This window comes from Neovison vison, chromosome 8 (genome assembly GCF_020171115.1).
Source record: "Neovison vison isolate M4711 chromosome 8, ASM_NN_V1, whole genome shotgun sequence".
Taxonomy (NCBI): Eukaryota; Metazoa; Chordata; class Mammalia; order Carnivora; family Mustelidae; genus Neogale; species Neogale vison.
The window spans coordinates 83,167,764-83,184,254 of NC_058098.1; the positions used below are offsets into that span (position 1 = coordinate 83,167,764).

A 16,491-nucleotide genomic window follows, 5' to 3' on the forward strand; every position below is an offset into this window, starting at 1 on the left:
GAGCAGAGAGCCTGATGCAGGCCTCGATCCCAGGACCCTGAGATCATGACCTGAGCCAAAGGCAGCAGCTTAACCCACTGAGCCACCCAGGCGCCCAAAGATTTTATTTATTTAGGGGTGCCTGGGTGGCTCAGTGGGTTAAAGCCTCTGCCTTCAGCTCAGGTCATGATCCCAGGGTCCTGGGATCGAGCCCGGTGTCGGGCTCTCTGCTCCGCAGAGATAAATAAATATTTATTTATTTGACAGAGATAGAGATCACAAGTAGGCAGAGAGGCAGGCAGAGATTCCTGAAGTGAGGCTCCATGCCAGGACCCTGTGATCATGACCCGAGCCAGAGGCTCAACTCACTGAGCCACCCAGGTACCCTTGGAAAAGTCTTTAAAAGTGATTTTTAGGGGCACCTGGGTGGCTCAGTGGGTTAAGCCACTGCCTTCGGCTCAGGTCATGATCTCAGGGTCCTGGGATTGAGCCCCGCTCGGGATCGGGCTCTCTGCTCAGCGTGGAGCCTGCTTCCTTCTCTCTCTCTCTCTGCCTGCCTCTCTGCCTGCTTGTGATCTCTCTCTGTCAAATAAATAAATAAAATCTTAAAAAAAATAAAAATAAAATAAAAGTGATTTTTATTTTAAAGATTTTATTTATTTATTTATTTATTTGAGAGAGAAAAAGAGCATGAGCAGGGGGAGGGGCAGAGGGAGAGGGAAAGCAGACTCCCTGCTGAGCAGGACTCGAGATCATGACCTGAGCTGAAGGCAGATGCTTAACTGACTGAGCCACCCAGGTGCTCCTATAATTTTACTTTTAAAGCCATATTTTTAGAGAATCACCAAATCAACTAGTGATTTATCCTTGTTCTTATTAAAATATGGTAAATTCTGGTTCTATATTTTTCCCCCCAAGGATCCTTTCTCTAAATGTGAAGGTACTGCACACTCTGAAGAAACAAAATACCAGTGAAGGTCAAAACCTAGGTTAAGTCTCTCCTGCAAACACAGCAACAAAATAACCCACTTTTGAAATCTTATCAATTCACAATGTAGGCAGTGATATAGTAATAATCATCAGCATAAACTTTAGAGTTGGACAGATGAGTGTTCAAATGCTAGGTCTGTTATTTATTAGCAATGTGACCTTGAGTTGCAATTTCATCATCTGTATAGTAGGATAATAATACCACCTACTTCAATGGGTTACGATGATTAAATTATATTTTGCATATATCAAAAATATATATCAAATTATATCAAAATAATCACAACTTAGTAGGTTAAAATTACTAAGTCTAAAACATGGTGGTGATATCAGAAAAAAAATAGTTGACATGACTTCTCTATGTAACAAGAGAAACCAAGTCTGAAATAGGCAGAACCTAAATTAGAAGTTCCCTTTTCCTGAAACTTAGTTCACTAGGCCACAGAGTCCTAAAATTATGAGAAAAAAGTTTGATAAGGAACTTAGTAGTTGGTAAGTAGCAATGTAATAATATATCACATCTGATGGGGAAACTGAGTTTTAAAGAAAAATGATTTCCTTTATCTTCTATTCCTTATTGTATTTCTTATTTCTTATATTTCTTATTGTAAATTTTGAAGATGCAAAATTGTGACAATCCACAAGAATGAGATCATACAAAATGAAACAAACTTCAAAATTTTAAGGCTGCCTCATTTTCCTACTGTTCCCTGCTATATCTCAAATACCCACATGGGTCGATCAACCCCAGCAACCTCTTCTTTCTTCCTGCCTGTTCCACCTCACTTAGCTAGTTCGGGCCAAGAAAAAAACAAAGGTAGGAAGTAAACACGTGCATATTCAAGTACTTAAACATATGTCCAAATACCCACCAACTCTGTTCCTGAATTCAATCCTACATTTTATTTCTGTGGTGGGCTTTAGAATTAGCCTTGTTTGTAGTCCAGCTTCACCCTGGCAACTCACTCCCAGGAACAGCATACCTCTTTGCTGCATGTTGCAATGACCTCAGGATTAGGTTTCTGTTTTTGTACTGGGCTCTCCTGTGCCTACACCCCTAATAATGGGTTATTAGTCCTCTTCAATACCTGCTGTGACTCCTTGAGAGTTGGAAATCTGATTCACCCATTCTAACCAAGACTGGGGTTCTGTATAGACTTTGACTAATTGCATGTCACTCTTCCTTTCTCCCTCAGAACACATATCCCAACTATGCATTGAGTAACAGAATCCAGAACCTACTACCATATCTAGTCCCACATTCCTCCTGATGCAGCATCTTGAGTATACAAGATGAAAAGATGGTATGGTCTAGGGGTGCCTTCGTGGCTCAGTCGGCTAAGCTTCTGCCTTCCACTCAGTTTATGATCCCAGGATCTTGGGATGGAGTCCCTAGTCAGGCTCTCTGCTCAGTGGGGAGTCTGCTTCTCCCTCACCCTCTGCCCCTCCTCCCCGCTTGTCTTCTCTCTCTCTCAAATAAATAAATAAAATCTTAAAGAAAAGAAAAGATGGTACGGTCTAAAAACATAAAGGGCACAATCAGGGAGGCACACCCAAATTCTGACTTGCCACACTTCACAAGTTTTGGTTTTCTCATCTTCAAATGAGGATTAGTGAGATGATTAGTGAAGTAGTTCCAATCTAAGGCTGAAAAAAATCATCCAAGCATATCTTCTTTCTAAATCACAGACATAGGGGAGTCATTGAACTGTCAGAGATTAAAAGGGGATCACTTTATACACAAAGTGGAAAACTCTTGGATTCTCCATCAGAGATTCCAAATGGATTTACACTGAGGGTGGGGCATACTTAGAGCTCTGACAAATCACAGCCATATACATTATCATCACTCTTCAATGAGGACCACAAAGAGCTGGGGGCCCTGTTCTATATCACCAAGGTCTCCTACAGATCTAGAATTCTGTAATTCTCATGATGCAGACCTTTATACACTGGTGGTGTGCTCACAGGGACAAGCTTTGGGAGTTACTTTTTATAAGGAAGATAGGTTTGGGGCACCTGAGTGGCTCAGTGGGTTAAAGCCTCTGCTTTCAGCTCTGGTCATGATCCCAGGGTCCTGGGATCGAGCCCCACATCGGGCTCTCTTCTCAGCAGGGAGCCTGCTTTCCTTCCTCTCTCTCTGCCTGCCTCTCTGCCTACCTGTGATCTCTGTCTGTCAAATAAATTTTAAAAAAATAAAATAAAAAATAAGGAAGATAGGTTTAAGTTGCTTCATGACCTCTGAAGGGTTTTTAAAGTTGCAGCCTGTATATCATAGCAAGGTTACAATCCCCCCCACCCAACCATGAAGAGTCCATTGAAAGACACTAAAGAGGCAGAGATAGTGATCACTATAATTTTGCATGTTTTTCAGTGCCTTGTTCAGCAACCTTATAAAAACATGTTCTGAGTGATTTAGTGGACCACAAAGGAATTGAAGCAAGGTCTAACCAACTAAGCTAATGAAAAATAGGATTACAGATTCTGAAAACTCCTCAGTAAGCTCAGAAAAAGTCTGTTGGTCAAAGTGAACCTTGAGTCACTTTTAAATGGCAGGTGAGAGAGAACAAAAAGTGATTTAGGTAAGGTGCTTGTCATACAAAACAAGAATGTGAGAAGTCACACAAAATGAACAAAAAGCTGAAAATACACATGCTAAATCTGAGGTTAATGAATGAGCCTGCACACATAATATGAATTTGAAAGTGTAGTCTCTATACCTGAAGTCGAAGTGATTTCAACAAATTCTGTCCTATGTTTTCAACATAATTAGAAAAAAAAACATTGCCCTTTAGAAAAAGTAAGTGCATCAATCAAGTATTCATTGGTGGGAAGGTGGGTAAAGAGGGGGTGGTGTTCTAGAGTATCCAATCAAGAAAAATCCTAGATTCATGGCTGGGAGTTTAAAGGACCCTATAAGTACAAGCAAAATTTTGAGCATATGCATTTTTAGGAAAGGGATTCAATTGTTTTCTTTAGATTCTTGATGAGATAATGTCCCCAAATTGGTTAAGAATCCCCAGATTTAAGGAAAAATACAGTCTTTTGAATGCCCATTTGTCAGAATTTAAGAAAAATATTTATAAATATAAATTGCTACCAAAGAAATGGTGCTGTTTTTATTTTTGGTTAGATTTCTAGGGCTGTGTATAATTTATAGTACTTAGTGTAAAGCATGGAAACACTACCAGTATAAAAATGAAAGGGAAAAGTTCTGATTAGACAAATAAAACTCCAACTGTATCAACTGTATTAAGAAGCAAGTGTTTCATACAAGCAAAGTAACATTTAAGAGACACTATATCCATTTAAAGTCAATAAAGTGAGCCAATTGTTTCCATATACTACCAAAAAGTGAAACTGATAGTGCAATATTGCCCTCTACTGGACCACACTAGTAAAGAAAAACCTAAAAAATCAGCAGGACTTCAAAGTTTTACTTTGAATAGAACTTAACTGAATGCTTCTTTTCCCATAAATGTAAGTTTAGCCTAATATTAGCATAAGTCTGGGTCATTCATTCTATAATAATTTTAGTGTGGCACTAATTTAATGTGGTACAGAAGTTTAGAAGATTCAATTATGAATATAAGTTAACAAAAAAAATAACAAACATAATAAATATTTTTCTTAAAACTATATAGGATTGGGGCACCTGGGTGACTCAATGGGTTAAGCTTCTGCCTTCAGCTCAGGTCATGATCTCAGGGTCCTGGGATTGAGTCCCACATCAGGCTATCTGCTCAGCAGGGAGCCTACTTCCTCCTCTCTCTCTCTCTTTCTCTCTCTGCCTGCCTCTCTGCCTACTTGTGATCTCTCTGTGTCAAATAAAACAAACAAACAAACAAACAAACTATATAGGATCTTAGAGTTGAAAAGGCTGAACAAAGTCTAGTCTAGCCAACTGTATGGTGCACACCTTCCTTCTCTTCCTTCTCTGCCAGGTAGTTACCAGCCTTGGCTTAATATTCTGGTTATAGAAAACACCATCCCTGAAACAGTCTATGCTGTTCTGCATAATTCCTTATAACTGAAAATTATTTCCCTCCTGATTCCATCTCTGCAGCAGAAAAACCCTCAAATATTTAAGAAGAGCAAATTAATGGGGTGCCTGGGTATCTCAGGTGGTTAAGCATCTGCCTTCAGCTCAGGTAATGATCCCACTGGGATCTAGCCCTGCATCTGGCTCCCTGCTTCTCCCTCTGCCTCTTCCCCCAGTCATGCTCTCTCTCTCTGTCCCAAATAAATAACATCTTTAAAAAAACACACACACACAAATTTATTATCTTACAGTGCTTTAGGTCAGAAACCCAAGATGGGTCTCACTGAGCTAAAATCAAGTTGTCAACAGGGGTGCATCCCTTTCTGGAGGATCTAAGCTAGGAGACTCCATTTCCTTGCCTTTTCTAGCTTCTAGAGGCCACCCATATTCCTAGTTCCCTTCCACTGTTTTCAAAGTGAGCAACATTACATCTGACCATTCTTTCATAATCACATCTTCCTCTGACCCTGACCTCAGAAGAAAGGTGCTTTTAAGGACTCATATAATTGGATTGAGCTGACTCAGATAATTCAGGAAGCAGCCATTCCTGCTTCATCCGTTACATGGCAGTTGTTTTTCTAACAACTTATGTTTATTCCTGTTAAATAGCATCTTGTTAGATTTTCCCTTTTTGTGAGATCTTTTGGATCTCAATTATAATAATCTATCTGCTATATTCTCGATTCTATGTCATACACACCTGTTGTGAGTGTTCCCATTATATCATCACTCACAGAATCATGAACAAGATAAGGTATGAGTAGCCTTGCAGGACATCAGAAATCTCTCTGAAGTTCCATGATTCTTGAATTTCAGTGTGCACTTTAACTCTAGGAGGGCTTCTGTCCCCCATATCTAGAGATTCTGATTTAGGAGATTTAAGACAAAGCCCAGCAACCTGCTTTCAACACCTTTCTCCAAGTGAGTTTCAGATCTGCAGAGTACACTTGGAGAAATACTGTCCAGTTTGAAATCACTTATTAATCAGTTCATTTTGGGTAATGCCAGGCAGGTACAACCCACCCAACTGTCTTCACATTCTACTCATGTTTCCTGCCACTTTCAGGAAGTTACCATAAGAAAGAAACCTGGGGCACCTGGGTGGCTTAGTCAACTGGGGGCTGTGTTCAGCTCAGGTCATGATCCCAGGGTCCTTAGGGTTGAGCCCCATATAGGGCTCCCTACTTGGTGGAGAGCCTGCTTCTCCCTCTCCCTTTGCCTGCCACGCTGCCTACTTGTGCTCTCTATCTCTCTGTCAAATTAAAAAAAAGGAAAAAGAAAAAGAAAAGAAAGAAACCTGCTCAAATGACTAGCTGAATTTCAGTCACACAGGGGCTTTCCCCCTACCTTCCCTGCTCTATCAGTCCTGCTAGCCTATAAAAGAAAGAAACAATGCAGACATAATCTGTTGTTAATGAATCTGTGTGTTGACCATGTATTCCTCATCCTCAGTGCCTATGATGTATTCTTTAGCTTCTCATCTAGAATCTTGCCAGAGTTTTAGGGTCAAGCTCACTAGTTGGTAGTTAACAAAACCACCTTTAGAAAATTGAAACTGCTGGGGCGGCTGGGTGGCTCCGTTGGTTAAGTGACTGCCTTCAGCTCAGGTAACGATCCTGGAGTCCCAGGATGGAGTCCCACATCGGGCTCCCAGCTCCATGGGGAGTTGGCTTCTCCCTCTGACCTTCTCCCCTCTTATGCTCTCTCTCTGTCTCTCTCAAATAAATAAATAAAATCTAAAAAAAAAAAAAAAAAAGAAAAAGAAAATTAAAACCACCTTCTCTGTCTCCAGTCATTTGGAAAATCTGCTATCCTTTAAAAGCTCTCAGAGATCATGGACAACTGCAGGTTCTTTCTGAATCCATCCTGGAATGTCATTCATTCAGTCTTAAATACCTGAACCCATTTAGAGAAACTTTACCATGTGGAGCTTTCACTCTTCCTCACTAGCCAATGATCAATCTAGGGATGCCTGGATGGCTCACTCAGTTAAGCCACTGCCTTAGGCTCAGGTCATGATCGAGTCCTGGGATCAAGCCCCTCACTGGGCTCCTTGCTCAGCCGGGAACCTGCTTCTCTCTCTGACTCTGCCTGCCACTCTGCCTGCTTGTGCTCAATCTCTCTCTCTGACAAATAAATAAATAAAATCTTTTTTAAAAAAGAAAGTATTTTTTTAAAAAATGATATAGATATATCGCATTTAGGTTGAAGATCATTTTCCTTGACAGAAAGGACAGAAGCAAAATTAAGATTTTTTAGAAATTCCACTTTCTCTGTTTCATTCATCAATAATATCAGTTCCAAACACATCCTATTTTTCATCTCTTGCTGTAATCATAACTTAAAGTACCCCCCCAAGTCTTCCTTGGCAATTCTTACAAGCCACTACTCATTCAAGATTTTATTTTCCAGTTGCTATTACAGAGCTAAGCCTCCTTCTTACATTTGCATTACTCTGGCTTTCATGTATCTTGTTTTGGAAACTGATTTCAGTTTGGCAAAAAAAAAAAAAAAATACAATCGGAGCCGGATGATATATACAAAGGGGCTCATTAGGCTAGTCTTATTATTTTTTAAATTTTCTAAAATAGTCAAATAAGTACATATAAATATATAAATACAAATGTTTATGTAAACAAGAGAGAAAGAGATGCCCCGTTGTCTTCTTCATTGGGATGTGCTTTTTGATTCTTAAACTTTCTTTTATTGGTTGGGATAATTCAGTTTTAATTGAAGTGTGAATTGTACTTTCTAATTTTAGTATATGTGCTACCGAAGCGAGCACTGAATTGTACTTTCTCTGAACCCCCAATATTTTTATCTTCCAGCCTAGATTCCACTGCCATTTTTCTTTGCATTGTTTGACATCTACCTCTCAAAAAGGAAGGATAAAGGGCTCCACAACTAGGGGTGACTGCAGCTCTCAGCACCTGACCCAGCTTCAAACTGTTTATTGTTCAGGAAATTCTCTGCAAGCTCAGCTTGGAGGATGATCACTCCACGCCCCATGTGCATATGGTTGGTCAAAGCATACAACAATTTTGATGTTGAGCATGATGCTCTGAACACTGAAATAGCCATCAATGAAATGACCAGAGGTGAGGATGAGGTCACCATTGTCAACATTTTAACCAACAGCAGCAATGAACAGAGATGGGATATTGCTTTGCCTACCAGAGAAGGATCTAAAAGGAACTTGAATCAGCACGGAAATCAGCCTTGTCCAGTCCCTTGAAGACTCTGATTTGGGGCCTAATGAAAACACCTACTCAGCCTGATGCCTCTGAGCTGAAAGCCTTTATGAAGAGGCTGAGGACTGATGAGGACTCCCTCACTGTGATGATCTGCTCAAGGACCAACCAAGAGCTTCAGGAAATCAATAGGGTCTACAAGGAATTGTACAAGACTGAGCTGAAGGACATCATTTCTGACACATCTGGTGACTTCCACAAGCAGATGGTTGCCCTTACAAACAGTAAAAGAGCAGAGGATGGCTCTCTCATTAATTATGAACTGACTAAGCAAGATGCCTGGGATGTCTACGATGCTGGAGTGAAGAGGAAAGGAACTGATATGTCCAAGTGGATCAGTATCATGACCAAGTATGTATCACCTTCAGAAAGTATTTGAAAGGTGCAAGAGCAAATAGCCCTTATGACATGCGGAAGAGGGTCAAGAAGGAGGTCAAAGGAGACCTGGAAAATACTTTCCTGAACTGGATCCAGAACATTCAGAACAAGTCCCTGTATTTTGCTGACTGACTGTATGACGCCATGAAAGGCAAGGGGACTCACAATAAAATCCTATTTAGAATCATGATTGATCATGATCTCTCTCAGTGAAGCAGACAGGTTGGAAATTAGGTCTGAATTCAAAAGAAAGTAGAGCAAGTCCCTTCATTACTGCATCCATCAAGACATGAGGGTGACTGCCAAAAAGCACAGCTATACCTGTGTGAAGGGGGAAGGGTGACTGACACTTACGACAGCATGAACATCCAGGAGTGGTGCTCCTTTGTTTCCAGCTAACAGTTCTAGAATATAGCCCTGCGAGGATAACATTAGCATCACCCCTCCCCATCCTTATTTCAGTTGCCTAAGCACTGCCTGTTTCTCATCTTTAGTCTCTTCTTTTAGCCAAAGAAATGAACATACCAAAGAGTTGGAAGTAAAATCTATGATATGAAATACTTTGCCTCTTGTGTACTGTGTCATAAACAGATGAATTTTTACTCTAAATTTTTAGAGTAAACTGAATTTTTACTCTAAAAAAAAAAGGTAGGATACATTCAATTATGCCTGTTTCTCTCATCCTATCAGGAATACAAATTTTAAAAAGTTATCAGTTTATTATCAGACTAGATTATTTCTGCCATTATCCTTTAGGACAGTGGTTCTCAAAGTGTCCTCCTTTGTAGCAGAACCAACCTCACCCATGAGCTTGTGAGAAACACAAATTCATGGGTCCCACCAAACTACTATATCAGAATCTCTAAGGAAGGGGCCTGGGAAACTCTCCAAATGAGTCTGACGCATATTAGAGTTTGAGAACCACTATTTTATTCAAGAGCTGTCAATGTGCTTTTAACCAAATGTGATTTCCATCAAGTGCCTAGACATTGGGAGTCTCTCATACTACTGTAAACACTAACCTTTAGGACTATCTTATAATCTGTAATTCATTATCTTCTTCCCCTGGCCAAAGGTCATTCAACACACTTCCATTCCTGAATCTATCTCATTTCTCTCTTTTTTATTCTCCTCTGGATGGTGTTCAGCATCCTTCCACCACAGGATCTCAAATCTCAATGTAGGTAAATAATTTCTTGCCATACAATACTATTATATATCTCCTCTTAACACATTGGACTCTCATAAAAAAGTATCCTAACATTGCTATATTCAAGTGGTGAGCCCAAATCCAGAAAGTCATCATGACAGTCATGGCATACTTATTACTATCCCTTATAATCTCAACTTTATCATTCATATTTTGTTTTCTGTTATAAAGATTTGGAGACTCTAAGTACTACACCTAGCTAGAGTCCATATTGTTGTCTGTTGTGAGTTTCTGGATACTGCTCCCATTTATTCTGCTTACCATGTCTTACTTGATGTCTAACGGGTTTTACCAGTTAATCTGCTTGTTTTTATCCCCTCTAGCAGTATTCAATCTAAAACTGTCCTAACCAGATCATTTCCTAAGAAAACACACACAGATGTATTCTACCTCTCCCTCCATATTCTCCAAAACTCAGAGAAGACGTTGATTATATAATCTGCAAGCTTTTCTTCCTAAGCTTTCAAATTAGTGCTTTTATAATTATGATAAATAAAAATTATAGCTGTAGCCAGAAAGGGATTGATAGGGCTGAATATGAAGGAATTAGTAGAAATTTAATAGTTTGATTTTTTTTTTAGAAAAACCCTTACTTGAGGTCATCCTTTTTCTTGGTTCTTTTGTAAGCAGATACATAATACCACCATGCTGACAAAAAATTATCTGATTTCAAATCAATACACCTGTGATCATAATTTTCTTCTCTAGAAGTGGAAACACTGAATCATTCAAATTCACTCAATTGTATATTCCACTCTGAATTATGAGACAACTAGCATGAATCAACTCCAACATAATAATTTATTGTACACACAAATAAGTTCTAAGTTTTATAAGATCTAAGTTGAAAAACTACGATGCAGAAGAAACATGTCACTAGAGAAGTCACAGAATTTATATTCAAAATGTTAAGAATAATCTGAAAATGTGTAATTTGTTTAAATTAGGATATGTAACTAGTTAAGTTAACTAGTTTGGAAAGCAATTTATATTCACCCTACATAACATATCTCAACTCCAAGGAAGTAACAAAAGACAGCAATAAAGAAAGTAAACAAACATAATAATATTAAAAAATCACAAAATGAACCATAACCACAACTTATTAAAGAAAACTGGGTTCTGAAAATTCTATACAGTGTGTAACACTGTGTACTTTTTGAATAAATTATCCTTAAGAAATGAATGAGTAAAAATATACTACTCAATACAAAGGAAAACAATGAGTCACATAACACACTATACTGTGGAAATGTATTAATTCCCCAACAACTGGAATAGTCACATATTTCCGTTAAATAGTTTAGTGGTTAAAATCAGTTACAAGAAGGAAGTAGAGGTTTGTTTTTTTTTTAAAGATTTTATTTATTTATTTGACAGAAGGAGATCACAAGTAGGCAGAGAAGAAGGCAGAGAGAGAGGGGGAAGCAGGCTCCCCGTTGAGCAGAGAGCCTGATGCGGGGCTTGATCACAGGACCCTGGGATCATAACCTGAACCGAAGGCAGAGGCTTTAACACACTGAGCCACCCAGGCGCCCCATAAGTAGAGTTTAATCAGAATAATTCTTTTTAAAAAATAGCATTTTCTATTTCTAATATGGAATATAAACACTTCGTAAGTATTCAATAAATATTAAATGGATATGTTAAAATGATCAGTTAAGTGATAAAAATGGAAAATATAAATTTTTTTTAAGATTTTTTTTATTATTATTTATTTGACAGAGAGAGATCACAAGTAGGCAGAGAGGCAGGCAGAGAGAGAGAGAGAGGAGGAAGCAGGCTCCCCGCTGAGCAGAGAGCCCGATGCGGGACTTGATCCCAGGACCCTGGGATCATGACCTGAGCAGAAGGCAGCAGCTTAACCCACTGAGCCACCCAGGTGCCCCGGAAAATATAAATTTTAATGTCAAAATATAAACTCTGAGAGAAAGAATTTGGTGGCAAGATATATAACCACACTCAGAAAATATGCTTCTTATTTCTACTTTTGTTACTCAAACACTGCAACTTTTTATAAGCCACTCAGCTTTCACAAGTCTGTTTCTTGCTACCAAAACTGGATCCTGAAAATGACCTATCAATGAGAAATGCTTTGATGATTGACTAGAAAATGATTTTATGTGTTTATAATCCTCCATACATCATCATCCCCTTTCTCCTATTTGTTCCGTCATCTTGCCATTGACAGAGATACTACTTAAAACCATTCTAACCTTCTTCACTTCCCAGCTCTTCTCTATCATTCATCTAGCTTCATCAGGTCTTAAATCAATCTTCAGCCTTTTGGGAGCTAATAAACATATTATTTGCTCCAACATATTTTGTTCAGCCAAAGAAAGTGATAGTATGAGATATAATGTTCTAGTGCTGCTTTCAGATTCTTATGGAAAAGACACACATGTAAATGGGTATGTTTAGAACTCACTGTAATTTGAAATTACAAAGGTCATTTTCCCTATAGGATAGTTTTATGTTTTCATGTCAGTTTTGACACACAAGAATGTTACAGTAATAACTACTATTATTTTTTTCACTTAACAAAGGAAAAAAGTTAAAATAAACATGAGGCTATTTCTTTCCCTTTTCCTGTTGACTAAAAGGGGTGCCATCTTTTTACATTTTACTCCAGAAAATAAGATTCTTCATAACAAATGACCGTATCCCCGGACCATTATAACATGCATACATCTATCCCCAAAACATATCTGAAGTTCTGGTCAAATATCTTTCTCTTACCAATATGCCTCATACAGATCTAAAGTTTAATGAATATGTGCTATAGAATGAGGACATTTATTTTATTTTTTTAAGGATTTTTTCTATTTATATGACAGAGAGAGAGATCACAAGTAGGCAGAGAGGCGGCCAGAGAGGGTGCAGGAAGCAGGCTCCCTGCTGAGCAGAGAGGCTGATGTGGGGCTTGATCCCAGGACCCTGAGATCATGACCTGAGCCGAAGGCAGAGGCTTAACCCACTGAGGCACCCAGGTGCCCCAAGGACCTTTAAAAAAAAAAAAGACAGTCCTTTCAACGGCCTAAGGAACACTGTCTTCTTTACTAAGTCTTCAAAAAGTGACTTAAACTGGTCACTTCAAACTTGAAAATAAGAGAAATTCTCTGAAATCTCTTCCTTTCAATTCCTTTAGAGGACTTCTGACCTTTGGGATTTTCATGCTCAAAGGCACTATGCTTTTATTATATAACTTCCCAAAGAAAACTGAACCATGTGATCTTTTCAATCCTGGTGACACAATAAATATTGAAAACTAAAAACAAACAAACAAACAAACCAATCCTATGATAAACTAACTTAATAATTCATTTTCTCACCCAATCATTCAACATTATTAAGCATTCAATAAGTACATCATTCAATAAGTACAAAAAAAAAACCTAGAAAATACAACATTGTAAGGAATACCTTTACATCTCCATTTTTGAGATATTTCTAGCATGCATTTCACATATAATTTTATGCATTTAAATGACCTTACCTCTCTTACAGATAGTTGTGGTGGAAAGGAGACCGAAAATACCAAGTTGGTAAATTCAAACCCAGAGGCCTCAACTTTTTGGCACACCTAAAAAAGTATTACATAAAAGCATTTTTTATTGCATAAAACAGTATTTATATATATAAATTCTCAGGAATTGCTGAAAATTTTACATTAATCTTTGTAACATGGATTTTTGGTCCAGGAAATGGCACTACACTTCTAAACTTTCACCTCATGGAATTCTCGTAAGCATCCCAAAAATCCCAAAATCAAGTATTTGCTAACATGACCCTAAAAACTGATATCATGAGATGTCAACACAGCCGGGACTTATTTGCAGAACAATCTGTTGAATGTCAGAATAGTTTTCTTTTAGATCACCTCACAACTTAAAAAAGATTTTTAAACAAAATTAAGCCAAATTTGGCACTCCTGACAGTTGAAAACAAAAGGCAATCCCACGTTCAATCATGTACCTTCCACAAGACTGTAACACTTGTCTTTTCAAGACACTAATAGGTATGACTAAGAGCTCTTCTCTAACTCCTTAGCTATGTTAAATAGCAGAGGGAAAAACACTATATTTTTCTTCAGTTAAGTAGCACTCATGACTCAAATACATGGACACCTACTTCATTAATTTTCAGTTATCTTGTTAATAAAAAAGAAATTGGAGAATAGTAGGCTTGTTTTATTTTTTAATTAAGAAATCTTTTAATGATCCATTGGTGTAAAACAAGTTGAAATGAATGGTATTGTTACTTTAGATACAAGAATTCTAGGCTTTAAGGCCAAAAATGTCTACATAATTGCACATATAATAAAAAACAAATTATTTACCTTTTTAATGAACTCTTTTTCACAGAATTCTTGAAGAATTCCTAGACACACATTGCACACATTTAAATTTGAGTTCTTGGAAGCAATGCTACCATCTTCAATAACGGAGACCCTTCCCTCTCCATTCTGACTCAGATTATCAATCCCATCAGTCCCATCTTCTAGTTCTTGTAGTCGAATTTTCTTGGGAGGTGGGTTTGGAACTTCCAAAATTAATTCATCTTTTTCAGTTTCCAGAAATTTCTGTAGTTCATTGAGCAAGTCCTGGAAAGTTAATTTGAAAAAAGTAATAACCCTTTTACAATGACCTTAAGGTTAGGATGAAAATAGGAGTGAAATTATGATATACTGCAGACTTACACAATGTTGATTTATATCAATTTTGGAGCAATGGATTAATTTTATTAGCCAGCATTGGCTTTCTGGGGAATTTAAAGAAAACTACCTAATGCCCAAAATATGTGTGAATATTTTTCCAAAAGGGTTTCACATATTAGTGAAGCTAAAGTCCTAAAGCTGAAGCAGAAGATTCCATTAACAAATTTATTACAGGCATGATTCGCTTTACTATGCTTCAGTATATTGTGCTTTGCAGATACTGCATCTTTATAAATTGAAGGTTTGTGGCAACCTTATATCAAGCAAATCTATTACACCATTTTTCCAACAGGATTTGTTCACTTTGTGTCTCTGTGTCACATTTTAGTAATTCTCACAATATTTGAAACATTTTCATTATTATACTTGTGACAGTGATCTGTGATCAGGGACCACAACTCGTTGAAAGCTTAGATGATGGTTAGCACTTTTTAGCAATAAATTATTTTTTAATTAAGTATGTACATTTTTTAGATATAATGATATTATACTACAGACTACAGTATGTAAGTTCTATCTGTACTGGGAAACCAAAAAATTCATTTGACTCACTTCACTGTGATACTTGCTTTCTTATGGTGGTCTGGTACCAAACCCACAATATCTATGAGGTATACCTGTGATTTGGTTTGTAGTTATTTGTTAGGGTCATTCATTTGCTAATTTTAGTAAAAACAAGCAAAATTCAATTCTAACCATTAATAAATAGAAATACAAACTGAATTTCCATTCTTGCTAGGTTATTTAATAATCTCACAAACACTAAAACATCTGTATGATATTTATTAATATGAAATCTGAAAAATTAGAAATTATACATCTATCAAGTAAAAGTAATTTCAAGACAAGTCACTAAACAAAGGTAAACAGTTGCTGGCAATGCTGAAAATTGGCCGAGTAATTACAAAAACAATTTATATGCATTAACTGAAAAGAAGCCCTCCACTACATTCTGGTTTGCCTCATTTCTGTGACCCTTTGTACTAGAATGTTAAAAGTTGCATTCTTTTAAAACCATTCTCATATTTCAGACATTCCATCCATCTAAATACTCACAGGACTTTTTCTCTGTCTTGCCTAATTAGACAGATTTTATTGTTCAGTTGTTAAATAGATGTCCTTTTAAAACTTACTCAGATTACAATTTACTGACTTAAAAGAAAAAAATATTTCACTCAAACAAATTTAATTCATTTTATTAGGACAGTAGCTCTATTTCATCTTTAACAGAAATACTAATATATACATACACATATAGGTATATTATGACCCACACAAATATGTTTATTACCTAAGTTCTATAATTCCAGTACAACATAGTACATGTATATGTATGTGTACATAGTTACATGACTACAAAGATCAAAATTTAAATACAATTTAATTAAGTAAAATTTACCAAAAAAATTGTCTTCAAATATTTTCATGTTTATTTACATAAAATGATACAAATAAAAGTTGGCAACACTAAGTCTCTTTATTTAATATATATTTTAAATCTTAAAACATATTTTAAATATGAAAACAAAAGCATAGAATAATAGAATCATATAATGTGTCTGAAAAATGTGTAAGGAGAATTATACAAAACCAATCTGATTACTTCATAGTCATAGTGTATATAAATGAATATACACACATATATTAATCATCATAGCATATGTATCATTTTCAAAGCGTTTTCACATACTTTATTAGAAATTGTCCCTTAAAATCCTGTGAGGTGATGTTATCATCATTCCCATTTAGAAAGGAGAAAACTGAAGCTGGAACTGGAATTCAAATCCATGTCTTCTAGCTCCAAATTCTAGGCTTTGGATTCAGACAGACAGTTCATATCCTAGCTTGCTCACTTAATAGCTGTGTAACTTTGGGCAGGTTGTTTAACCTCTCTGTGCCTCAGTTTCTTCATCTGAAAATAGAG

The 16,491-nt window shown here is 37.1% G+C and overlaps 1 protein-coding gene across 6 annotated transcripts in view; it reads right to left on the reverse strand.

The window, feature by feature from the left end:
• PUS10 (pseudouridine synthase 10) overlaps nt 1-16,491 on the reverse strand; it is a 76,151-nt gene that overhangs the window by 54,586 nt on the left and 5,074 nt on the right. For all 6 annotated transcript variants that reach the window (XM_044264023.1, XM_044264024.1, XM_044264022.1 and 3 more), the window contains exons 3-4: nt 14,190-14,453; nt 13,347-13,433 (exon numbers count right to left, since the gene is read on the reverse strand). In XM_044264023.1, the coding sequence (XP_044119958.1) occupies nt 13,347-13,433; nt 14,190-14,453 (351 nt within the window). The remainder of the gene's footprint in view (nt 1-13,346; nt 13,434-14,189; nt 14,454-16,491) is intronic.